Source organism: Oncorhynchus keta, chromosome 32 (assembly GCF_023373465.1).
Source record: "Oncorhynchus keta strain PuntledgeMale-10-30-2019 chromosome 32, Oket_V2, whole genome shotgun sequence".
In the NCBI taxonomy this organism is placed as follows: Eukaryota; Metazoa; Chordata; class Actinopteri; order Salmoniformes; family Salmonidae; genus Oncorhynchus; species Oncorhynchus keta.
The window spans coordinates 7227156-7252366 of NC_068452.1; the positions used below are offsets into that span (position 1 = coordinate 7227156).

Below are 25211 nucleotides of genomic sequence, written 5' to 3' on the forward strand. Positions count from 1 at the left end.
CCAGGACAGCTGATGAAACTGGGTTTGCACAGCCAAAGAATTTCTGCACAAACTGTCAGAAAATGTCTCAGGGAAACTAATCTGTGTGCTCATCATCCTCACCAGGGTCTTGACCTGACTGCAGTCGTAACCAACTTCAGTGGGCAAATGGTCACCTAAAATGGCCACTAGCATGCTGGAGAAGTGTGCTCTTCAAGGATTAATCCCAGTTTCAACTGTACCGGGCAGATGGCAGACAGTGTGTGGGCGAGCAGTTTGCTGGTGTCAACATTGTGAACAGAGTGCCCCATGGTGGCGGTGGGGTTATGGTACGGTTAGACACAAGTTACAGACAACGATCACAATTGCATGCTTTATATCTGGAGTATTTATCCAGTGTCCTGTGTGAATTTATGTATGCTCTCTCTAATTATCTTTCTCTCAGAGGACCTGAGCCCTAGGACCATGCCTCAGGACTACTTGGCCTGATGACTCCTTGCTGTCCCCAGTCCACCTCGTCGTGCTGCTGCTCCAGGTCCAGGTTCAACTGTTCTGCCTGTAGGAGCACCCGGAAGTAAAGCTGGCTACGTCACTTCCGTATGGACAAGAAAATGATACAAGTCTTCACCCATTATCTTACGTTCTATTACCTCCTAACGATTATACTTGTGCAATTAGGAATGTTTGCTATAATAATTATTTTGTGTCCTGATGTAATTGTTTTAATTGAATATCCACTAAGATAAAAAGCTGGATGAGTAATCAGAATAGAACAATGAACCACCACAACTTCAATTGAATTGTTTTATTTGAAGGCCCATGCATGACCCCCAGGTAAGATCTTAACATATCACTTTAAAACATACCACTAACTCAAAATCTGCATTACTTAGTAAAAATAAATTACTGAGGAATGTAACAAATAAAAACTGTCAAGGAGAGGTGCACCCGTTAAAGATGCACTTCAACAGCCCCCTTGGGACTCATTTCAATGCTTGGGGTTACTGAAGAATTCCAACCCTGCTGTAAGCAAAAAAAAGTTAAACAGTACAAAGGATAATAATATTCATATAAGATTTAAAAGACAAGAGGGGAAAAAGGGTGGTTTCGTTGTGAATTGTGCGCACAATCTACACCTTGTCAGTTACTGTGGGAAAGGAGGAGGCATAGAGTAGGGTCCCATGGGTGGGGGTTGTTGGGGCTGCTGCGCCTGTGGGTTAAAGGTAAACTGCGGGCGACCCATGCCGTTTTGGGTGGCCGCCTGTGCGGCTCCAAACTGTGGAGGGGCCTGGAAGTTTTGGCCACCGAACGCACCCACCTGATTGGTGGCGCCGAAGCTAGCCTGTCCGTTGCTGCTGTAGCTGTTGCCGAAGCTACCGCCAGAGCTAGCGCCCTTGTTATAGGTGCTACCCCCGTAGCCCCCTCCATTTTGGGTTTTTGCGCCAAAGGCACTCTTTGGTCCCCCACCGAACCCCCTGTCGCTATCCTTGTCCCTGTAACTACTACCACCACCACCACCACCACCGTAACTCCTCCCCCCAGAATACCTATCTCGTCGGTCATCCCTAAAGCCACCTCTTCCCCCCTCCACGACCTGGAAAACAAGACAAAAACAAGAGACAGGGCAGTGATGAGACTGATAGCAGTGATGGGTGGCGTGAAGACATTTAAACTAAAATGTTAGTTGACAAATAGGGTGAGAACAAGGTGGGTCATCTTGGTATTTTTTTTGTTAAGAACCGCTGCCCCAAAACCCTTCAAATAGATTTCTTATGTCTGCAGATGTAACCACAGCCTTGTTCCCGTCTCACCCGCCATAGGAATTACCTCCTCTGGCCTCCGCCATCTGGAGAAGCTTGGGGTTGATAGCTTGGTTAGCTTCGCGGAGCACAGCTATGAGGTCACTGGCCTGTTTCATGTTGTTGGGGGTGAAGAAGGTGTAGGCAGTGCCCGTTTTTTGACTGCGGGCCGTGCGTCCAATGCGGTGGATATAGTCCTCAGAGGAGTTAGGATAGTCATAATTTATGACAAATTTCACATCCTCCACATCTGTAAAGTGTTGCAGTGTGGCAAAAAGGACGCCATACAGGATTTTGCACACCACAACAGCCAGACCAAAGGACAAGGTTAGCATATAGAATGGAGAGCTAAAAGGTTCCAGACTGGAGACTTAACTGAGCTGCAAAGAACGGGGTTAACCAACACAATCCAAGAAATACAAATACTCCATGGGAATACTACTGTGGGAAGAGAGAAACGAGATGCACACTCCGTTTGCTTACCATATCAAAAATTCCTAAGGCATTCTCCCTCCCTTTTTTAACCAGGGGAGGAAAAGAACTGGATTTGAAGTCTTACCATTAAGGAGTATGCATTCACTAGTCCTTTCCCAATGCAGCGAACTCCCCCACAAATTGTCAAGTGACATCCAGGAGCTTCTACGCAGTAGGGCCGCTATGTGCACTGTTGCCTCCTCGTGTGCCAATATAGGACCTTTCAGTTGGTATGGGTTCTGAAGGTCCTTTTTCCCAGTACACACTCATGAGAAGCTTGCTAATAAAGGCCTCACTGCACGTCTTGCCAAGACCGAATAGACCAAGTACTAATTTGAGGGGGGACCCAAAAAAGGCAAAAATGAAAAAGGCCCAAGTATTGACCCCTGTGGTGCCCCTCAGAGAGCATAGAGCACCCCATCAGTCTCGTCGAGGCAAGATCTTCCCAGAAGCCAGTGTTCGTTCACTTGAGAAAATGTCTCTCGTTGGCAGGTCTCGACATGACTTTTAAAAAGCAGGCGAGGGAGGAACTTTGGTTTTTGAAGCTCTTCTATTTCACTTTCTCTAGATGTTCCCATAGCCCCTTAAACACATGTGCCAGTTTCTCATCAATTTCGATTCGACAACAGTAAGTTGAAAACTGCTCTCTCCATTTCAAGAAAACCAGTGCTTTGAGGGAGAAAAAAAGAAATATAGCAATGGAAAGCTGTGACATTTGCAAAAGACCCATGCTTTTTTCGGGGACAAGCTCCGTATCTAACAGAATCGCTCCAAATCTCAAACAGTGACTTGCAATACAGTGCCCTCTACAAAACGCATGCAAGGCAAATGGTCACGTCAAGGGTTTGTTTTTGTGTGTGTAACGTTTGAGTTGGAAACGTCTCGACGAAGGCATTTGTCAGGTAAAATCCATGGACAGAGAACAAATAATGTCAAGTATAAAAAATAAAAAAAAGATATCAGAAACGAGGCTTAGCCACACTGCCTTTTGACTTGAGGATTACTGGCACACAGAGCTTTCACCTCTCTAGGCCCACTGGGTGGCAGCCAGTTGGGCAACTTCATTTCCAATATGTCCTCCTTCCCCCTCGAGGCCTGGAACTTGTCATGCCTAGGCCCTGCCACAAAGACTGCACCTTTAGGTGAGAAAAACTCAGAAAATGCATAGAAGTTAAAGAAAGCCAAAACCACTTTCTTTAAAAAAGTGAAAATATTGAGGAAAACAACCAGAGGGTTTAACCAAAGCCATACTGACCTAGACCGCGGGAGGCCACGTCGGTGGCGATGAGGATGGGGGCCTTGCCGTATTTGAACTCTGTGGAAAAAGACTTCAGTTAAATATGGCTGGGGGCAGCATTGAGTAGCTTGGATGAATATGGTGCCCAGATTAAACTGTCTTCTACTCAGGCCCAGTTGGTAATATATGCATATTATTAGTAGATTTGGATAGAAAACACTCTGAAGTTTCTAAAACTGAATGAATGATATCTGTGAGTATAACAGAACTCGTATGGCAGGCAAAAACCTGCGAAAAAAATCCAACCAGTAAGTGGGAAATCTGAGGATTGTAGTTTTTCAACTCTTTGCCTATCAAATACAGTGTCTATGGGGTCAAATGGCACTTCCAATAGATGTCAACAGTCTTTAGAACCTTGTTTGATGCTTCTACTGTGAAGTGGGGGCGAATGAGAGGGGAATGAGTCAGAGGTCTGCCAGAGAGGCATGACCTGACCAAGCGCATTCACATGATAGATATACAATGGAACTCAAGTTAACTACAGACAAAGGAATTCTCCGGTTGGAACATTATTTTAGATTTATGTTAACATCCTAAAGATTGATTCTATACACCGTTTGACATGTTTCTACGGACTGTAGCGGAACTTTTTGACTTTTCACGCAAAGAAAAAGGACAAAACAAACATTTATTTTTGGTGGAAATGGGATTCCTGGGAGTGCATTCTGATGAAGATCAAAGGTAAGTGAATATTTATAATGCTATTTCTGACTTCTGTTGACAACACAACAGATATCTGTTTGGGTTGTTTTGGTCTCTGAGCCCTGTAGTCAGATTATTGCATGGTGCGCTTTTTCGGTAAAGCTTTTTTGAAATCTGACACAGCGGTTGCATTAAACGAGTCCATAACATTGCCGTGACAAAAAAAAGAAATATATTTCAGACATACCATTGAGAACCCAGTCCCTCTCCTGCTGGCTCTTGTCTCCGTGGATACCCATTGCTGGCCAGCTGTAACAGACAAACATGGACATCAGAGGCATGACTCATTACAAGGAGAATGACATTCCAGTTAAATGAGACACTATTGCGATGACCCTTACCCATCTCGTCTCATCCTCCTGGTGAGCTCATCACAGCGTCTCTTGGTCTCGGTAAATATGATGGTCTTGTTCTCCTTCTCGCTCATGATCTCTTCCAGCAGACGGAGGAGTCTTCGTTGGAAAGACAAGAGACCGGGTTCAAATTGGCATGACTCACTTTATCCTGGACGAATTAATGACCAATTGAAGAGTTCTTCCGTTTGAATTCCTTCAATTATGAAGCAGTGTAAATGTGACGTTTGGCTTTGCGGAGGAGGAATGTGTCACTCACTTGTCATCCTTCTCTCCGTCGTTGCACACGTCCACTATCTGCAGGATGTTGTGATTGGCGCTGAGCTGCAGAGCGCCCACGTTGATCTGGACATACTGCTTTAGGAAGTCCTCAGCCAGCTGACGCACCTCCTTGGGCCAGGTGGCACTCCACATGAGGGTCTGACGATCCGGCTGAGAGAAGAACAGAGAAAACAGATGACTTGGTATTTCATCAAATCCTTCAAGCAGTCTAATGGCTGATCCTACTTGAAAACCGAATCAAATTTTATTTGTCACATGTGCCAAATACAACAGATGTAGATTTTACTGTGAAATGCTCACTTACAAGCACTTAACCAACAATGCAGTCTATGAAATAGAGTGAAGAAAATATTTTATAATTTATAAAAAGTTACAATAAAATAAACAATACCAAGGCTACATACAGGGGGTAGCGGTATTGAGTCAATGTGCAGGGGTACTGGTTAGTCAAGGTATGCAGACTCTGCAGTGATTTGTCAATGGAAGTCCAATGGGAATTCTGCCAATTGAAATGAGCTGCAAGTATTGAGCAAGTCTGCAAATCATTGCGGGAATGAGCCTTTATACTGAAGAACTCTCGCCAAAGGAATCGCGTTGAGCCAAAGCCACATACTCTAATCTGGTCCACAATTTTGCGGATTTGGGGCTCGAAGCCCATGTCCAGCATACGGTCAGCCTCGTCCAGCACAAGGTAGGTACATCTGCGAAGGTTGGTCTTCCCAGCCTCCAGGAAGTCAATGAGACGCCCTGGGGTGGCAATACAGATCTCAACACCTGGGGGGGGGGGAAACAGACAACACTCACTCAGATGTCTGCCTCTGTCACCAAAATTATTTAATACAGAACCAACATACTCAGAAAACAAATGAGCGAAAAACAAAGTGGTGGATAGATACCTCGCTCAAGGTCCCGAATCTGGGGTCCTTTGGGGGCTCCACCATAGACGCAGACTGACTTCAGACGGGAGGCCCTGCCGTACTCAGCTGCAACCTGCTGCACCTGCTGGGCCAGCTCACGGGTCGGGGCCAGCACCAAACACTGAGCGACAAAGATAGAGACAAGTGTTATTCAGCGGGAATTTTCCTGTAAAAACTAAGGATGTTCTCTAGTCAAGAGGCTTATGGTGTACTTACTATAGGTCCGTCTCCATGCTCCAAGAATGGCTGGTGTTGAATGTGCACGATTGAAGGCAGCAGATACTGAGGGGGGAGATGAAGCTTGGTTCATCTGCACAAATATGTACCAGAAAGATGCTACCAAGAGTAGTTTTAAATCAATGTACTTACAGCAAGGGTTTTACCAGAGCCTGTCTGGGCGATGCCCACCATGTCTTTCCCACTGAGGGCCAGAGGCCAGCCCTGAGCCTGGATAGGAGTTGGCTCAGCCCATCCTTGTTTGGCAATCACATCCATCACATAATCTGAAAAATACAAAGTTTGATTACATATGAGATTCAATTCCACCATCTTATACAACCAGCTTGTTCTTATTAAGCAAAGTTGGAAGACAGGTTTTACTCACTTGGAAAATTGGCCTCATGAAACTTCATCATTGGCTTGGGGCAGTCTCTGCCTTTCACTGTTACTTCTTTACTTCTCAGGTAGTTCTCCACCTCTTGCTGCAATTGGACACATAAAAGGTTGTTGATTGGCAAAGACCATTTGAATCAAAAGGTGAAGACCACACACTCAAATCACATGGAAAGAACTGCCTGGGTCACTTACAGGTGGTCTGCGGGTCACATCCGGGTGCTCCTGGTAGAAGTTCTTCTCAAACTTTGGGAGCTCATCCATGTTCCAGTGTTTTTTACGCAGTCTTTCACCTGGGTTGCCAAATTTCCCCTGTGGGGGTCCACCCCTACTGCCACCACCGCCGCCTCCAAAACGAGGTGCACCTCCATACCTGAAATAGTAGGGGGAACAACCTAATATTAGATGACTGAGTACACAGTGGATGTTGTGTTGAAGTCAGATAGTTATGCCAGCTACATTGCAGAGTTATGCCAGCCACATTCTCATACGAGTTTGCATGGCTTGTTGAGTACTACAACAGCTAACGTTACCTTGATAAAAGTTAGGTTCCTTTAGTCTAATATTTGGCAAATTGGCTCTGGAAGCCAAGCACTCCATCTAAACGTGAATTGGTTAAAGAAACAAATCCACCTACTTTAATATCACAGTGAAATTATTTTAACTGTAAACCGTTGCAGCCTACGGTATTTTTTTAGCGACAACACGTTTGTGACGTCACTCTTCCGTTTACACAGGTGCCTGAGACGCAGACAGCTAATTAGTGCAGGTAGTCCACACCCCCTCTTCCGTAAACAAGTACTGTAACATGGCCGTGTGGGAACCCTAACCCAATAAATATGTGTATCAATTTCGCCGATATTAAAGATAAGGTCCTTATGCTTCCAAACCCGTACCGCAATCGATGCGTGTTTATGTTCAGACCGATCGTCGTGGCTCTTATCTTAACACTCCCCTACAGAACGACGCCTTCCTTTAATGATTTGTGTAATGAACTGAGAGCCACGAACAAGGGCTTACACATGCAAAGACGTGGTAGGTCTAACTATATTAGTTTCTGCGTCATGTTTGAACCAGTTTAGCTGCCATTTTAATTCCGGCCGGTCGAGGAACAAAGGGAACCGGCCGGCATTTTGATTCGAAACAATTTGCCACATTTAAGATTAGCAAACATTCCAAGGTTCTTACCTAACCAACATCACATACTTTATTTTATGCGCCGATGTGCAAGCGTAGTGGATGTCGTTATTATATCAAATATAGCATAGGCCTCTGAGAATCTCCCATTGCTAACGTGCGTTATACATAGCTAACAAATGTTAACGTTATAGGTGCCAGCTAAATATTTGCCCGACCTGCTTGTTACATCAATTAGATCAGGCAAAATGTTCTTTAACAATTGATTAGGGTTCGAAGAAGTCGCATTGTCATTGCGCATCTAGCCAAAGCCAATGGCAGGGATAAACAAAACGTAACTAGCTAGCTACAGTACCGCGTTAAAACTAACCATATTTTCCTAGCTAACGACGTTAGCTAAACAGACTCGCGTTACTTACCCCCTGTCTCTGCCACGATCTCTGTCGGAAAATCCGGGCATGATTAAGCAGAGTATGAACGTAACAGACTGTATCTACGTCTATATCTCTAAACCAATCTATGATAAATACAAGTGGATAATCTACAAGTGCGACACACGAAAATAGAACTGCCGGGGACACAAACGTCAGTCAAACGGTGTACTAGCTCATAACACATTGGAACATATCAACGCGCCTGTGTCTGGTACTACTTTTTCTCCTTATTTGGTCACGGAAGTTAGTTGATTGGCAGTTTGTTATTAACCCATTTTTACAGTAACCTTCATTACTTGAGACAAATTAAGTACTGATGTATTAACTTATTCAACATGGACAACTTATAAATCATTTAAAAAAATGAATGCAGGTAGTAGACGCAACATTGTGTTTACACAGGAACGCTACATTAGCTACAACTTCTACTCAATAGTCTACTGAAAGAAGCAACGATACAATTTCCCCAAAAATGGATGAGAACCAAATATGTACAAAAGCAAATATTGATCACCCCCAACGTTTGCAATGAACACCTATCTTCAAATCAAATTTGCCCAATGTTCATTTTAATGCAGTCAACATATAATGGATACCAAAGACAGGCAGAAACTGCTTCTCTAATAGAAAACCCAGATCCCACTTGTCGGCAACGTTAAGGCGACTTTGGCAAGCTAAACTCATGCGCAGAAACACACGTCATCGTTTTAACGGACTGCGCATGTGCAGGCAGTCAAATCGAAAGGCACTCCTTTATTTTACGAAAATGAAAAAGTGTCTGTTTGTCACTTTCAAGAGGTTGGAGTAATAACATGTTCAACTACTTAAGACATTGGCTCGAATGTTGTTCGACAAAAGCAATGTTGCCCCCCCCAAAAAAATGTGCAACCTGTAATGAAACTGTTGCGGTGGGACAATGATTCTCTACAATGACTGCTTGTTTTGTCACATAAATTGAAATAAGGCGAACTATTAGAATTTAAATGCACCCTAGCAGGCAATGTTTCTATTTTTGTAAAGTTTTACCACATTTCCTTTAAAAACAGCTCATATATATATTTGTACATCAATTTATACACATAAAAACGGCATTTGAATAGTACATTTAAATTTGTTTAAAAAAGTACATGTTAAAAACAATAGAAACAACCATGAATAAAATTACTTTTCCTTGTAAAAACATCACATTTGTAAAAGCCATTTAAACTGTGAACAAATGATTTAACAAAAGTAAAACATTTTCTTAAAGTTACTTTGTTAGCAGACAATTGTCGCTATTTTCTGAATATCGACCAAAAAAAAAACCCTGAAGTGGAGAAGTAAATGACTTCTCAAACTCCCAAACCCAGTCCTGTTCTGCTTTTCTAGCCATCCCAGAAATCTCGCGATGATGGGCCTCTGTGCTTAGAAACTCTTGGAACTACTTTAGGACAGATACTCGGAAGAACACCCTGTCTACCGTGTGATATTTTAATAAAAAATATGGTTAGTTTATCAAATGTCTGTCCGGGCTATCTTGTAAAATAACAGAAGAGTCAACTGGAATAACTAGAATAAAGAAAAAAATAGGACAAGGAACCCATTTTCCCAATCGTTTATACGCTTCTTCCGGAAACAAAGTACCAGTTTACCATGGTCGTCACTAATTACCACAGCCACAAAGTCATAAACCCCGCCTATTTCTACCATGTATTTTCTTAAAATGTGATTTTTAAACCTAACCCTAACATTGACCACACTGCCAAGCTCATGCCAACCTCTAACCTTAAATGAAGGCCAAAAAGCTAATTTTAGTTTTCATGAATTTTTACAGTATATCCATTTTTACTTTGTGTTTTGGGTAACTAGTGGAAACCGTTTACCACCCAATCAGAAAACATTTGCATTTTAAAATGTCGATTACTTTCTGGTTGGCAGCCGGCACCTTTTTTTTATTTCTGTTCTCATGATGAAGGTTTATCAGTGAGTGAGTGGCTAACCTCAATTTGAAAAAGTACTGCTACAAGCTAGCAATGCGAGTAACTATTTTCAGAGGTCAAGGGAGACAGTATTGTTGCCAGCTCGACTGACCACCACACAGCTAGCTAGCGCGCTCGTTACTGCCTAATGGGAACCCAAGAAGATGAGAGAGGTAATCGAGGTAACGACGGTTAATCTACTAGCCAACTAAGAAGAAATTGCACCTAATTTGGTGGTTACTGTAGCCATATCAATCAGGAGAATAACTACATAGGCTATTTAAGGAATTATCCAGTACTTTTCTTGAACCTAGCTATCTAGCTACTGTAACATACATAGCCCGTTTGCCAACTACAGTAGTGTTCTTTGCGTTAGTATTAGCTAGTTTACCACACTGTAGTTGGTGTTGCTAACATTTATAAATGTAGCAACTGTAAAGTTAGCGAGCATACTGTGCCTGCCCGCGCATGCCCACAAATGAGCTGCTGTTACGTCAACAATCATGTTGGGATGGTTGCCACCAACGGAGCAGTTTTGCTGTGCATTGTCAACAAACTGAATCAAATCGCATGTATTTATAAAGTCCTTTTTACATCAGCAGATGTCACAAAGTGCTTATACAGAAACCCAGCCCAAAACATCAAGCAATGCCGATTTGGAAGCAAGGTGGCAAGGAAAAACTCCCTAGAAAGGCAGAAACCTAGAGAGGAACCAGGCTCTGAGGGGTGGCCAGTCTTTCTTCTGGCTGTGCAGGGTGGAGATAAGAGTACACGGCCATTAAGGCCAGATTGTTCTACGAGATGTTCAGGTGTTCATAGATGACCAGCAGGGTCAAATAGTAATCAAAGTGGTTGTAGAGGGTGCAACAGGTCCGCACCCGAGGAGTAAATGTAAGTTGGCTTTTCATAGCCAAGAATTCATAGGTCGAGACAGCAGGTGCGGTAGAGAGGGAGTGGGATTGGGAGGGAGAGAGGGTCCAAAACAGCAGGTCTGGGACAAGGTAGCACGTGAAGTGAACAGATCGAGGGGGAGGGGGGGGTCCATAGCCACAGGCAGAACAGTTGAAACTGGAGCAGCAGCACGACTCGGTAGACTGGGGACGGCTACAGCCAAGAGTCGTCAGGCCAGGTAGTCCTGAGGCAGTGTCCTAGGGTGCAGTGCAGGGCCAACCAGGTAGGATATAATGCCACCCACTTTGCCAAAGCACATCCCCCACATCACTAGAGGAATATCAACAGACCACTAACTTACTACCCTGAGACAAGGCCGAGTATGGCCCACGAAGTTCTCCTCCACGGCACAAGCCCTTGGGGGCGCAAAACCGAACAGGAAGGCCACGTCAGTGACTTGACCCACTCAAGTCGAGTATAGCGAAAAAAGCCTGGCACAATGTGACGCACCCCTCCTAGGGATGGCATGGAAGAGCACGAGTAGCCAGTGACTCAGCCCCCAATAGGTTCAGAGGCAAAGAATCCCAGTGGAGAGATGGGAGCCGGCCAGGCATAGACAGCAAGGCGGGTCGTCACTCCAGTGCCTTGCTGTTCACCTTTGCACCCCTGGGCCAGACTACACTCAATCATAGGACCTACTGAAGAGATGAGTCTTCAGTAAAGACTTAAAGGTTGAGACCGAGTCTGCGTCTCTCACAATGATAGGCCGACCATTCCATAGAAATGGAGCTCAAAAGGAGAAAGCCCCTGTCTCCAGCTGTTTGCTTAGATATTCTAGGGACAATAAGGCATGTCACTTTTGACCGTAGGTAGGAGCGAGTCAATGCAGCAAGTCCATGTAATGCTTTGTAGGTTAGCAGTAAAACCTCAATCAGCCCTAGCCTTAACAGGAAGCCAGTATAGAGAGGCTAGAATTGGAATAATATGATCACATTTTTTGGTTCTAGTCAAGATTCTAGTAGCTGTATTTAACACTAACTGACATTTATTTAGTGCTTTTTCGGGTTAGCCGGAGAGTAGAGCATTGTAGTAGTCTAAGCTGAAAGTGACAAAGCATGGATTAGCTTCTCTGCATAATTTGAGGACAAAAAGATAGATTTTTGAAATTTTATGAAGATGGAAAAAAAGCTGCCCTTAAATATTCTTGATATGTTCATCAAAAGAGAGATCGGTGTCCAGAGTAACACAGAGGTCCTTCACAGTTTTATTTGAAACGACTGTACAACCATCAAGATTAATTGTAAAATCAAACGGCAGATCTCATTGTTTCTTGTGGCCTAGAACTAGCATCTCTGTTTTGTCCAAGTGTATTTAAAAATAAAATTTCACCTTTATTTAACCAGGTAGGCCAGTTGAGAACAAGTTCTCATTTAAAACTGCGACCTATCCAATATAAAGCAGATTTAAAAGTAAAACATTTGCGCCATCCACTTCCTTGTGTCTGAAACAGAGAGCGAATATAGAATATATGATGAAAACAAAAGTGGTTCTAAAACAGAAGCTTGCGGAACACTGAAACTTACCATTGATTTGTCAGAGTACAAACCATCCACAGAGATTAACAGATATCTTTCCAACAGATAAGATCTAAACCAGGCACAAACTTGTCCGTGTAGACCACGTATTCCCAAACTGGGGTACGACTACCCCTGCCGTCTTGGGTACGCCAAATAGAAATGTGATTAACATTTAAAAAATTCTTCACATTTTCAAACGGCACAGAATTTAATCAGAAGCCACTGCCAGATTTCTGAATAGGGCTGCTTTCAGTTTCTTGCTTGGCAAATTGCACTGTTAAGACACGGATGCCCTTTGCATTCATGTACCTATGCAAGAGTGGATTCTCGGCCCTCACTAGCATGAAAACTTGAAACAGGCACAGATTGTGTGTGGAAAATGACTTAAGACTGAGTCTCTCCAATACAACATTGCAGAGTTATGTGCATCCTTTCAAGCACACCCTTCTCATTAACCTGTGACGAGTTATTCACCATTTGTTGATGAACAAATAAGGTTTTACATGTAAGATGGCTAAATAAAGAGTACAATTATTGATTTTTATTATTTATGCCCTGGTCCTATAAGAGCTCTTTGTCACTTATCACGAGCCAGGTTGTGACGACAACTCTCACTCATTATGTTTAATAAATGTTTCGTATAGTGTGTGTGTGTGTGTGGCAGGCTTACAATGATGGAAAAAAACAACAATTGAGAGTGCGATGACCCTGTTGCTAGAAGGGGTATGCAGTTGTAGGTTGAATGTTTGATGGGGTACGGGGCTATAAAAAGTTTGGGGACCATTAAGGTTTCCAATCTCTCCAAAATAATGTGGTGATCGGTGGTGTCAAAAGCGGCACTAAGGTCCAGGAGCACGAGGACAGATACTTGGTCTGACACCATTGAAAGGTAATTTACCACCTTCACGATGCAGTCTCAGTACTATGATGGGGTCTACAACCAGACTGGAGCGTTTTGTATGCATTATCTGACTTCGGGAAGGCAGCGAGTTTCTGCTTAACAACTTTGTCAAAACATTTTGAGAGGAATGGGAGATTCGATACAGGCCGGTAGTTTTAAACATTTTCCGGGTTGAGATTTGGATTTTTTAGGAGAGGCTTTATTACTGCCACTTTTAGTTTTAACGTAATCTAGTTCATCACTGCTCCGAGAAGTATGATCTACACTATGCACTTTATTCATAAATTCAAGGTCTGCATTTAGTGTGTAATGGCCCTTTTTACAGATTGGGTGGACGTGGCGAATGATATCCTTAGCAAGTGTCACTTTAACCTGAGACTGAGAAAGGTGACGGACTGTAATGCCAATGTTTTTGTCGCCCTGTATGAGGCCATCTTGGGAGAGAAAGTCCCAGGTAAGTTTACACCAAACGTGACACAATAAACATGCCCACCAAAAGAGCAATATGTGTTGTTTTTTTAGACCTAATCAACTGTCCCATGTTAGTTCTTTTTTTTAAAACGGTTTCGCTGCATGCTGTTAAGACCAGGAATTGAGAGCTTTAGAGGAGAGTATTCTTACAATTTCAAGAATGCCACACAGTGCTACTTATGATCGTCAAACCTGCCAACACAAGACTGTTTGTCAATGAGCTAGTACGTGGCCAAAGTGCACAAGAGGCTGTGATTTGGAACCGTGTGTGTGTGTGTGTGTAGACTACATCGCCGCCCCGGGCAGTCAGGAGGATGATGTCCACAACGTCCAGTCTGTGATCGACTCTCTGGCTCTGGACTACCTTCAGATCAGCCTTTCACACATCACAGGTGAGCGGCACTTACTCTTGACTCACTATTCACCAGTTAATTAACTAGTAACGACTCCTTTATTCCCTAGGTATTCACTAGCTATTCAGTCAATCATCTGACCAACTCAAATGCTATTTGTCACATGCTTCGTGAACAGGTGTAGACTAGCCGTGAAATGCTTACTTCCAAACAATGTAGAGAGAAATAAAAAATAATGAGGAATAAATACACAATGAGTGATGATCACTTGGCTATACACACGGGGTAACAGTACTGAGTCGTTGTGCAGGGACACGAGGTAATTGAGGTAGATGTGTAAATATAGGTTGGGATAAAGTGACTAGGCAACTGGATAGCTAAAACAGTAACAGCAGTGTATGTGATGAGTCAAAAGAGTTAGTGCAAAAAAGGGTCAATGCAGATAGTCCTGCAAGCTATTGGTTAACTCTTTAGCTAACTATTTAGCAGTCTTAATACATGGGGTTAGAAGCTTTTCAGGGTCCTGTTGTTTCCAGACTTGGTGCATCGGTACTGCTTGCCGTGTGGTAGCAGAGAGAACAGATGATGAATGCTGAAAGAAAATCAAGTGATCTATTTAGCTACAAGCAGAGGGTCTCTGGCTAAATTGCTGTTTAGATTTCAAAGCACAGCCTTTGTTCAGAGCAAACACAAGCCTCTTTGTTGAGGAAAATTCACCGTAAAAAGATGCAGACGGGTTAGTTCTAATTAAAGGACAACAATGTGGTGTTGATTATAGTTCCACTGATTCATCGCTTGTCCCTAATGGGTTGTTCTCCCGGCTCTAGGCGAGAACATTGTACGAGGGGACAAGGAGTCCATCAAGAACCTGCTGGAGATCTTCGACGGGCTGCTTGAGTATCTCACCGAGCAGATCAGTGAAGAGGAGTCGCAAAATGGAGGTAGACACAAAAGTCGTATTTTACTCCATTACCCTCTAAACTGTTACATTTATGCTAACCTTTATTTAACCAGGAAGTCCTATTGAGGTCAGAAGACCTGCCGGATGTCACCCCTGTTCTTTCTGATCTGATATCACCCCTGTTCTTCCTGATCTGATATCACCCCATCCCCCTCAAACCTAATCTGTGTCATTGACTGAGACACAACCCTGTTTGGGTGAGATCACCCACACATGAAGTGGACATAATGGCCTTTCTTAACCCGGTTTAGAGGCGGTTGGCTCTGGGATTACCGGGAAGCGGTTGGCCCATTCAATTGGCAGCGCTCCGCAAGCCTTTGTGTCCGTCTATGGTGGTCTGCTGGCCCCCTCTCCCATCGCAAAACACCAATTACACTTAATGACCGACTATCAGCTCTGGAAATTGAAATGACATGCATTGAAAGAAGGCTCTGGTGAAAAAGGCTGGTTTATCAAAATTGATGGGGTTGGTGGCTTGCCGTGAATCCGAAAGGAGCTGTGAATGTTTGTCTGTGACGCTACAGACCGCGGTTCACCAATATTATCGACCGATATTGGCCTATTACAGCTATGTTAATATTGGCTGATAATTCCACCGATAACCAATTTATTCAATATATAGGATGAAAAAAGGGAATCTCATGCCTACCATAACACTTGCAGCCATTCTCATTGTCAGTCATTTCACAATGTAAGAAATCAATATTTTGAACCATATTTCTTGGACAATTGTTATTTTGAATAGCAATTTATGCGAATACAGTGTGGGAAAATAACACTTAAAAAAAAAAAATCTCGGCATAAAACAGTATATCGGCTGGTATCGGACCCAGAATAACGTATCGATGGGGCTCTAGTTTAAACCTGTTGATATGTCCAATTAGTAGGATAGGCTATGCATGAGTCACTACAGATAATGTTACTGTCACACTCGATGAACTCTTCCATGCACTTTCACAATGACATGGCAAGAACAGTTGTTTGTTTCTCTTCAGCTTTCGGAAATGGGGTTAGATCATTACTCTGTCCATGAGCTCCAATGTCTATGGATCACTATGTCCTGAGTGCTTATTCTACTACTCTGACCGAGTGTGTTAATGTGACTTAAATATTTGTATAATTACGGACTGATTGGTGGTCTGAAAGTCGACTGGTGGCTTGTTCGTTTCCTCGTTGCTTCACAGCAGGAGCCTGTCAGCGTCACCACGTTGCGCCACGCTGTAATCACCCATCTCTCTCTCTCTCCTCCCGTCTTCAAATCCTGCCCCTTTCCTCCCTCCAGACAAGGAACCAAACGGTGTTCCTGTGGAGGATGCCCCCCGCCCTACAGGGCCAATGGTCCCCCAGACAGAGGAACAGAGGTCCCTAATGGAGAGAGCCTCCCAGTATTCTAGTGTGCAGTGAGTGTTTCAAGATCTTCCACGCTACAGCTTCTATGTACATTTCCATGGTTTCAGATTCAGTTCCGTGTTCAAGCAGAGTTCCTGTTCTGTTGATACAACCAAAGACGCTACGTCACGAGACGCTTGTAAATACCATTTAGCAGATGCTTTTATCCAAAGCGACTTAGTCATGCATGCACACATTTTACTTACGGGTGGCCTCGGGACTCAAACCCACTACTCTGGCATTGCAAATGCCATGGTCTCCCGACTGAACCAGACAGGACCACTTCAAATGTCATCATCGTGCAGGGCAAGTCGGTACATCCTGTTGACACAACAGCCAGTCAGGGAGCACCACACAACACAAATGTCAACAGTAACTGCGAATGTTAAGGTTGGACACGGAACACAAACATCGGTAACGTCACTATGTCTACTCAGCCTGTTCCGACGGCTGTCGCACAGAAAGGCTGGCTGGAAAGTCAACAAAGCTGAATGAGTCATTGTGGGTGACGTAAACCTCTGTTCCTAAACCAGGAAACCCAATGCACTGTTTTGAAACACGTTCTGACTTGGACTGGTATCACACGAACCAGACACACCGATGCACTTTCCACTGTTTGGATGGTCTTTTCTTTGGTTTACTTTGATAGTGATACATCGGTCACGTTACAGTGTTTCTTTGATCTTCCAGCTCTGCCGTCCAGTCTAGCAGCAAACATTCCCTCCACTCTTGGAATGCGGAGGAGACAGGCTCGACCAATGAGCTTATCCTCCTGGGAGACTCCGCCCGCACGTTCACGGCCAAACAAGAAGGTAGGCGGGAACCGAAGGCCTGTTCCTGGCCCATGACATAGAATGCTGAAAAAGATGTCCTCTTGTCTTTCTGGATTTACATTCAGACTCAAATCAAATCCCATTTTATTTGTCACATGCTTCGTACACAACCGGTGTAGATTAACAGTGAAATGCTTACTAACGGGTCCTTTTCCAACAATGCAGAGTTAAAGATAAAACACAAGGAATACATACACAGTGATTAACAATGAGTAAAAATAACATGGGAGTATAGGGAGTACCTGTACCGAGTTGATGTGTAGGTGGACGAGGTATTTGCATGGCATTCAGACGCCCTTATCCAGAGCCACTTACAGGATTAGGGTTTTACCTTTATTTAACTAGGCAAGTCAGTTGAACAAATTCTTATTTTCAATGACGGCCGAGGAACAGCGGGTTAACTGCCTTGTTCAGGGGCAGAACGGCAGAATTTGACCCTGTCGGCTCGGAGATTCGATCTTGTAGTCCGACGCTCTAACCACTAGGCTACCTGCCGCCCCACAATGCCAGGGTTATTGGCAAGGCATTAATATCTAGGAGTACAGACCTGTATCTGAGATAAATAATTCAGAACTGTATGCTACTTAAAAGAACAGTGAACCAGTTAGAGGCAAATCTGATAGAAAGAAAAAATAATATTTCACTTGAACCTTTTGTTCAATCATCCTGCATAACCCTATTATAACATGACATGACCTACAAAATCTACACCTCTAACAGCTACCTATTTTACCCCTCCCTAACAGAAGCCTCTTCCCAAGCCCCGGGCCCCAGCACCACGGGTGCTCCGGGAACGCCAGGCACCCAGGCCACTCTACTGAGAGATCCCCTGTGCTCAGCCATCCCCCTGCAGCCCCCATACCAGACTACCCCCCACAGGCCCGACAGAGCTCCCCGCTCGGGTAGCCAGTCTCCCCCAGCCAACGGTCTCGACAGCGGGGCCGCAGTGGAGCAGGAGGCACCTGCTGGCACCTCGCAGGTATGTCCATCTAGTCAAATATATCCACGCTGAATCAATTCGATTATGTCGTTAGCATGTGCTAGCTAGCCACTGAGACTCCTCCTCCTGCCGGGTTCTCTTTTGTCACAGTTTGATTGTGAATTCTCCCAGCCCCATTGAGTGGAAATGCATCCACCCCTTTGTCTCTGTCCCCTTTTCTCTGTCTAATGAATGACCATCTCTCTCTCTCTCTTTCTTTTCAGTCCCCAAGGCCAGTGGCTAACACAGTTACCAATGGAGTGTGCTCGCCAGCCTTCAACCACTCACCCGGTGACGCACGCTGTCCAATGCATCACAGAATGAATGTGTAGCACCTCCAAACCATGTATCAATTTGACTTATTCAACCTCTTATTCCTCCATGCTTTTCATTTGTAGTGGAGAGTGAGAAGTCTGTGTCCAATCAAACCAAGGCCAGGCTAGAGGAGGCCAAGGAGCAGCCGGAAGTAAGGCATGACGAACCGCTTGGCCTTTGGACTGTTGTAGTTACAATGCCTCGAATGAGGGCTAATTCAATAGTTGAAGTCGACCTCGTGCCTAATTCAAATCTAATGATTTGCTAATGCATGTCCAATGCATGTTCAATTTACAGCTAATTAAGGATTAAATTGTTGAATTTATTTAGCAAATTTCTCTCTCTCTCTTTCTCTATAGCCTACCAGTGTGGGTCCCAGGAGGGTTCTATTCCGGACACAGCCAGACATTCATTTCCTCACCCTGCAGGATGAGCTGGAGGACAGGGCACCACGGGACACTGAGGAAGATGAGGAGGAAGAGACCTTCACGCAGCAGGACAGCTGGGCTCACAGGGGGCGGACGGGGCTCAGGTAAGAACAACACAACAGGAGGTGGTTAGAATAGCATTGTAGATGCATAGTGAGAAAAGCAATATACATGCACACAAGTTAGTTACACACAGAGGCCACTCAATCTAACATTCACCTCCCTGCCTCACCCTTTCTGTCTCTACTCTTCCTACCTTTTTGCCCCTCTCCATCCCCCTCCCCCTCTCTCTCTCACACGCTCTCTCTCTCTCCCTCTCTCCTGTCAGCAGTAGCAGGGTACTAGAGGAGGAGGATTGTGAGGAGCCTCTCTCCTGGCGTAGACAGAGAAACAGGAAGGCAGAACAGGAGCTGCACCACATGTCTGAGAAGCTGTCCCAACGACTAGAGGAGCTGGACCTGGTGAGTGGTAAACTCGTGTGTGGGTGTGGCGCACTTGTCATTATGTGGATCTTACTGGTTAGTCCAATGACCGTGTGTGTCAAGCTATATTTACATTGTGGCGATACAGGGTGAGTTCTGAGCCGTCTCACCGCCTGATGGATGCCTTCCAGCCCCATTCACCCGGAGAATAATCTCACCCGACGTGTTTTCACTTTGCGTGCTTCCCGGCTGACCATTCATCGCACCGCTAAATTGTGTGTGGGGGAAAACTAAGGTGTCGGGAGCTGGGATTGTGTCACCCCCGGCATCTCGGCAATGTAAATCTAGGTTTTAACGTGTGTGTGTGTGTGTATTTCCACTCGTCAGATGTTAAATAGAGCGCTAGGAGAGAGCAGAGAGCCCGACGAGGTCAAGGAGGAGGACAAACAGTCTCACCACAGTGACAGTGTCATGGAGTGTCGCAGGCCCCCAAGGAGGCCAACAGGTACATACACTCCACCTCTTCAATCACGTCAGGGGCCGTATTCATACAGCATCTCAGATCTTGGATCAGTTTAGCCTTTAATATCATAAGGAATATGATTTGTATGGGCAGATCCTAGATCATCACTCCTACTCTGAGATGCTTTGTGGATACGGTCCCAGATTGCACCACACTTCTCCAACAAAAGCACCGTTGACTAGCCTGAATGTAGAACTACAATAAGTCATTATTGCCCAACACTGTGATTTAACGTTTCCTCGGCTTTAAACTTTAACCTCTGACCCTTCTCCCAGGTACGCCGCGAGCACCCACATCCCCCTGTACCTGCCCCCTGTCCCCCTCCCCTCCCCGGGCCCGCCGCTTCCTTTCAGGTCAGCTAGAGGGCGCCGTGAGAGAGGCGGTGAGTGGAGGGGTCACACAGAGACACACCGTCGCCTGTACGCGCCGACAACTCCGCCGTCTACAGCCCCATCACAAACACCGCCAGGTCAGAGGGAATTGCCACATCATCACATTGACCAACGCACATTCAGTATAAAGATGGTCACCTTTTTAAAAGAGACAAGTTGAACGGTCCAACATAGTTGGCGTGTACACCTCTCTCTCTCTAGCTGGAAACAGCCTATGAGGAGGAGCTGAAAGTGTACGAGGATAGAGAACGGGCTGCTATGGCCATGGAACGAACCAGAGCACAGGAGGCGGTAAGAGAGGGAGGGGGAGAGAGGTGTGTGTAAACAGCAGCAGACCTACTCATTGTAGCCCTGGGGAGGTGTGTGCGTTTAGACACCATGTGACTGTGTACACAGTAGCCCTCCGGCAGAGACTGCGATAGAGAGACTGTGTGTCCCAATATTATCTACAGCAGACATTCTGTGTGCTTTTGCCCTGTAGGAGAGGGAGTACAGAGAGGCTATACTGAGAGATGTTCCCCGAACCCCCAAACCGTCCCAAGTGTACACCACAGCAGCCCGACACCGCTCCCCCAGGACCAGACAACCGACTCCGGGCCGCAGGCGACAGGACAAAACCAGGAGAGCCCCACCAAGTAAGACCCCCAAGCTGGAGATGGAGACCGTATCAACTCAAATCTAATCAAAGTACAAAGTGGCTTCCTCTCCTTCTTTTGCCCTGAACCTAAAAACGCAGCATTGGCCTCGGTGAAACTAACATGGAGGATGTTTCCTTGGCTATCTATTCAATCCTTTCACAACTATATATGCCTTAGGAGAAAGAGCTTGATATGGATTTGCGCATTATTCTTAAGTGCAAGTTATGGATTTGTCCCTCTATATTAACCGTTTGTGCTTCTCTCTCCCTCTCTCTCTCTCCCTCTCCCCTGTTTTCCAGTGAAGGTGAAGGACAACGACCTGCTCCCCCTGCTCCTGGAGGAGTTCCCCCACCTGCACCTCTCGCCCCACGCCCTTGGCAGGATGTGGCAGCAGCAGCTGGGCCAGGTGGACCGCCTCAACGCCTCCCTCTCCCTGGACAACCAGAGGCAGGGCCCACGCACTAAACTCACCAGCCAGGTGGGGGCGCTGTAACACACTATAAACCACAGGGCGAGCTGGGATGTTTTTAGCTTATCTTGGCTTGGATCTCTGCAAGTCTCCTACCTGTCTGTAACGTTAAAACAGATGTCTAAGTGCAGAGCCCTGAGACCAGGGTTCACCATTGCAACTTTTCCACCTCGATCTCCTCCCGTTAACGTGTCAATGTTCTCTCTCCAGGTGGAAGAGGCTCAGAGGAGACACAACCTGCTGGGGGAGATCATCCGCAAAGAGCAAGAACACAACAGACGCCTGGTGAGCCACTCAAAAACATGCACGAGCTTCAGCATACATGTAAGCTGGAGAAAAAAAACACACACATATACATATATATATATATTACCAGTCCTATGTCTCTCACACATTCTTAAACACACACACACACACACACACACACACACACACAAAGCAATAATACAAACAGCCCCTCTAACTGTACAGCTGTGTCGCTCCTCTCCCTCCAGAGGGATTTTAAGGAGCGTATCCAGCAACAGAAGTCGACTCAGAACCGTCTGAAGGAGCAGAGGCAGCAGATCGCCCGGGCCAAGAAGTACCACGGTGACTACCACGTCCAGCTCCGAGCACGCATGATGAGGGCCCGCACGAAAGAGGAGAGGGTCAGTTAGTGATGCCGCGCTAAGCCTCCATCCCCAACACGGTTTAGAGACGCTCCTAGAATTTCATGTTTCAACGCTTCAACACTGTACTTTCCATTCCATTTTCCACCCCATGTATTTTTTTAAAGGGAAGATTTGACACAATTGTCATGTATTTAGCTCCATTGTAAAGTCAAAAGGAAACAGGTCATGAACACAATGACTATACAAACACATGTAACGATTGATTGTTGTGTTCCAGATGTTTAAGCAGGTGTTTGAGGAGGGCTTGGAGGTGCAGAAGGCTCGTCTCCGAGAGCAGAGGGCCTACGCCAAGGAGCAGCGCCAGGAGCACCAGAAAAAACACAGAGACCAGATCCAATCTATGGAGAACTATTACAAGGACCAGGTAGAACCAACACACGACCCTCTTTCATATGAACACACACCACGCTATGCGGAATTAGTTCCTGATCTCGTCTCTGTTCCTCCATCGGCACTGATGTGAAAGAACGGGACAGCTGAAAGCTCATTCCACGCTGTTCTGCCATCTTTCAGTTTTCATTATTGGCCGACACTCTCGCTACAGAGAGACAGGATATCCAAGTACGGAAGAAGGCCCAAGAAAAGGTAAATGCAGGCTCAGTCACACACAATTTACTACATTGTACCTCTACTTTGTCTGCACATTTCTGGGGAGATTGAGATAAATGCTCATACTTTACAGGTGAACTTCTTCAGGGTTCAGCATGTGACTACTTCATGCGGTGTTGGGGGTCAGGATATTAAAGCGCTTCTCTCTCTCTCTCTGCAGGCCCTTCAGAATATGAAGCTGGAGCTGCGCTCCAAGATGGAGAGGGAGATAGGCGAGCTGCAGAAGATTATCGTCCAGAACGACGACGACTACTTCCACGACTTGGAGGTCCAAAGGTTACGGGGTCGTGTGCAAATGGCTTCCTTCCAGTACAACACCAGCTGTCTGCACTGACCCCGCTAACGAGTTAGCAATCTATAGCTACCTGCCGCTAGCTTTCCTTCGGCTGCTGAAAACAAACTCTAAAGTCTCTAAAAACCCACAGATTGGAGTCCTACTCTTCGATTTGTTTTAAATACTTGATTATTTAAGAATGCTAAAAAAATGGCTCCCTCACTGTGCATTTTGTGTGCTGTCGTTTTGATTGTCATGTGGTAAAGATGTGTAGTCCAGTGAATTGTCTTTCACAACCAAACGGGACCATTGTGAAAATTGGATGCAACTCAGGACAAGATTCTTTGATTCCATCTCTTCCTTTTAATGGTATGCAGGATTTGTCTCCCGTAGCGTTTTTAACAATGTCGAATTGTTTATTTGATTGTACTGTGAATGACCTATTAGTCCAGTTTTTAGGTTATGGAACTAACCCCCTACGCTGTTCCAACACCAGAGAGCGTTGATAATCAGAATTCTGTAAAGGTTCCCTTTGCCAGTAAACTACTGTACTAACAAACAAATCAATGGTTAAAAAGACATCCTTAGTGTACAAGGCCAGGTACCATGAGAATAGGGTGTATGGGGCCGATTTCATAATCAGGAAATGTATGCCTTTCCTATGCACACCGAATACGTTTGAATAAACCCCGAACAGCGCACACCCACTGGGTGTCCTACCAATTTGTGATCAGGGAGGTTTTTTTTCTATTTAAATCTCAAACAATCCATTTAAATAAGGTGTACCTTTTTTAAATTAGAGTTTGATCAGCGCAAGACTTGAATGTAGAACCACGGAGAATGGTTTAGAATATAGAAAGATAGGCATGAAAACATATTAGTCTCTGTTCAGTACCTATGGGTAGATGTGTAAAAACACTTTTTCCACTTATTTTTAGGGAATGAATCCTAATGCCTACATAATTATATAATAGTTTGGTATAATATAATACCCTAATTGCCTGCACTGATCATTAAACTGTGAGGGCAAGTGCCAAGTCACGGTTTGAGCTCCATAATGATTAATAAGTCTATAGGTCCCGATTAGATTTTTACCACAACTTGCTTTTGGCCTTCATTAACTATTATTCACTATTACTTGACTCTCAATCACAAGGATGTCACAGTGTTTACACAGGAAAGAAATAAAAGGTGGGTTAAATCAAATGATGTAATGGAATGATACGTATGAAGGGAATGAACACAATTGTCTGTTAAATGTATTGCCCTACCTGGTTATTACAGATTGTGGCTAAGAATATTTAACATATGCTCTAGCCTACAAATTAAAGGTAACTGGAAAAGTTGGCAGGCATATGATTAAAACATTCTAGAGAGCACAAAGGTTACTACATTTGCTGCAACTTTCCTTGTCATCCAATTTAGTTTGCTTCTCAATCCCTACAAATTATAAAACCATACATGAAGGATTCTGCATAATGACACAGCATTTCATACTTCACTGTAGGAAAAGGGCATAAATAGCCCTGCCTGTCATGTCAGTTTTCTGCCATGACTAGATTCACATTAATCTCCAGGTAAAATAGATCTTTAAGAATGGTAATTTATTCTATATTTACAATCCCCTGGTTAAAATGGACTACTCATTGACCTACCTAGTATCAGTTTATATAATTAGTACATGGAGATTGTGGTTAGATAATAAGTAGATGCTTTTCCCTCTTGAAACTGGCAGGTTCTTGACCTTATTCACAGTTGTGTATAAAAGTGGAATTAAATCATGGTCAGAATATGGAATATCTGTGGACTCCAACCTAAATGCCTACCTTGATGGCACTGGCATTTCCCCCACGTGATTTAGAATAACATAAGTTAATTAAAATAGGAAAAAAGTCAATTTTACACACGCTAAACTCTGGTCTAAATGTGACATTATATAGATGTGAACATCACTTATCAATCGTGTGTTCTGACAAGGCCACTTGTTCTAGGGACCCGGCCCAGGTAGCTGTTCTGTCCCTGGTACAGTGCACCGGTCTGACCAGGGTCCAGTTTCCCAAAAGCATATTAAGGTTAAGTTCATGATGCTTTTGGGAAATGAGCCCGGATGAAAGCCATCTTCATGGAGCTTCCACTACATTGTTTTCACCCGTCAAGTCTTTTCAAATCAT

The 25211-nt window shown here is 44.6% G+C and overlaps 2 protein-coding genes across 10 annotated transcripts; one reads left to right on the plus strand and one right to left on the minus strand.

Annotated features, from left to right (window-relative positions):
* Nucleotides 1-769: 769 nt before the first annotated feature.
* Nucleotides 770-8171, minus strand: LOC118364959 (probable ATP-dependent RNA helicase DDX5). Of its 4 annotated transcripts, none has more exons than XM_052490615.1 (13): nucleotides 7972-8171; nucleotides 6611-6788; nucleotides 6408-6504; nucleotides 6173-6306; nucleotides 6020-6085; nucleotides 5783-5924; nucleotides 5500-5660; nucleotides 4864-5036; nucleotides 4593-4703; nucleotides 4439-4500; nucleotides 3508-3567; nucleotides 1791-2028; nucleotides 770-1556 (listed from the first exon to the last, which is right to left on the minus strand). In XM_052490615.1, the coding sequence occupies exons 1-13, from the start codon at nucleotides 8010-8012 to the stop codon at nucleotides 1124-1126; spliced, it is 1896 nt and encodes a 631-aa protein (XP_052346575.1). In that variant the 5' UTR covers nucleotides 8013-8171; the 3' UTR covers nucleotides 770-1123. The 4 variants fall into 4 exon arrangements, with proteins under 4 accessions (XP_052346575.1, XP_035602696.2, XP_035602697.1 ...); XM_035746803.2 differs by having other exon boundaries at nucleotides 1157-1573; nucleotides 1807-2028; XM_035746804.2 differs by lacking the exons at nucleotides 770-1556; nucleotides 1791-2028 and adding an exon at nucleotides 2530-3370.
* On the plus strand, nucleotides 6911-24386 carry LOC118364958 (centrosomal protein of 95 kDa-like). 6 transcript variants are annotated; one of them, XM_035746800.2, is made up of 21 exons: nucleotides 6911-7450; nucleotides 13639-13767; nucleotides 14069-14176; nucleotides 14965-15078; nucleotides 16381-16498; nucleotides 17178-17299; nucleotides 18067-18299; nucleotides 18524-18590; nucleotides 18698-18765; nucleotides 18974-19146; nucleotides 19371-19503; nucleotides 19852-19969; nucleotides 20263-20456; nucleotides 20581-20670; nucleotides 20861-21014; nucleotides 21317-21495; nucleotides 21697-21771; nucleotides 21981-22133; nucleotides 22375-22521; nucleotides 22624-22742; nucleotides 22927-23085. In XM_035746800.2, exons 1-21 carry the CDS (start codon nucleotides 7255-7257, stop codon nucleotides 22940-22942), a joined length of 2706 nt encoding a protein of 901 aa, XP_035602693.2. In that variant the 5' UTR covers nucleotides 6911-7254; the 3' UTR covers nucleotides 22943-23085. The 6 variants fall into 6 exon arrangements, with proteins under 6 accessions (XP_035602693.2, XP_035602691.2, XP_035602690.2 ...); XM_035746798.2 differs by having other exon boundaries at nucleotides 6913-7450; nucleotides 19374-19503; nucleotides 22671-22742; nucleotides 22927-24386; XM_035746797.2 differs by having other exon boundaries at nucleotides 6914-7450; nucleotides 22671-22742; nucleotides 22927-24386.
* Nucleotides 24387-25211: the final 825 nt, after the last annotated feature.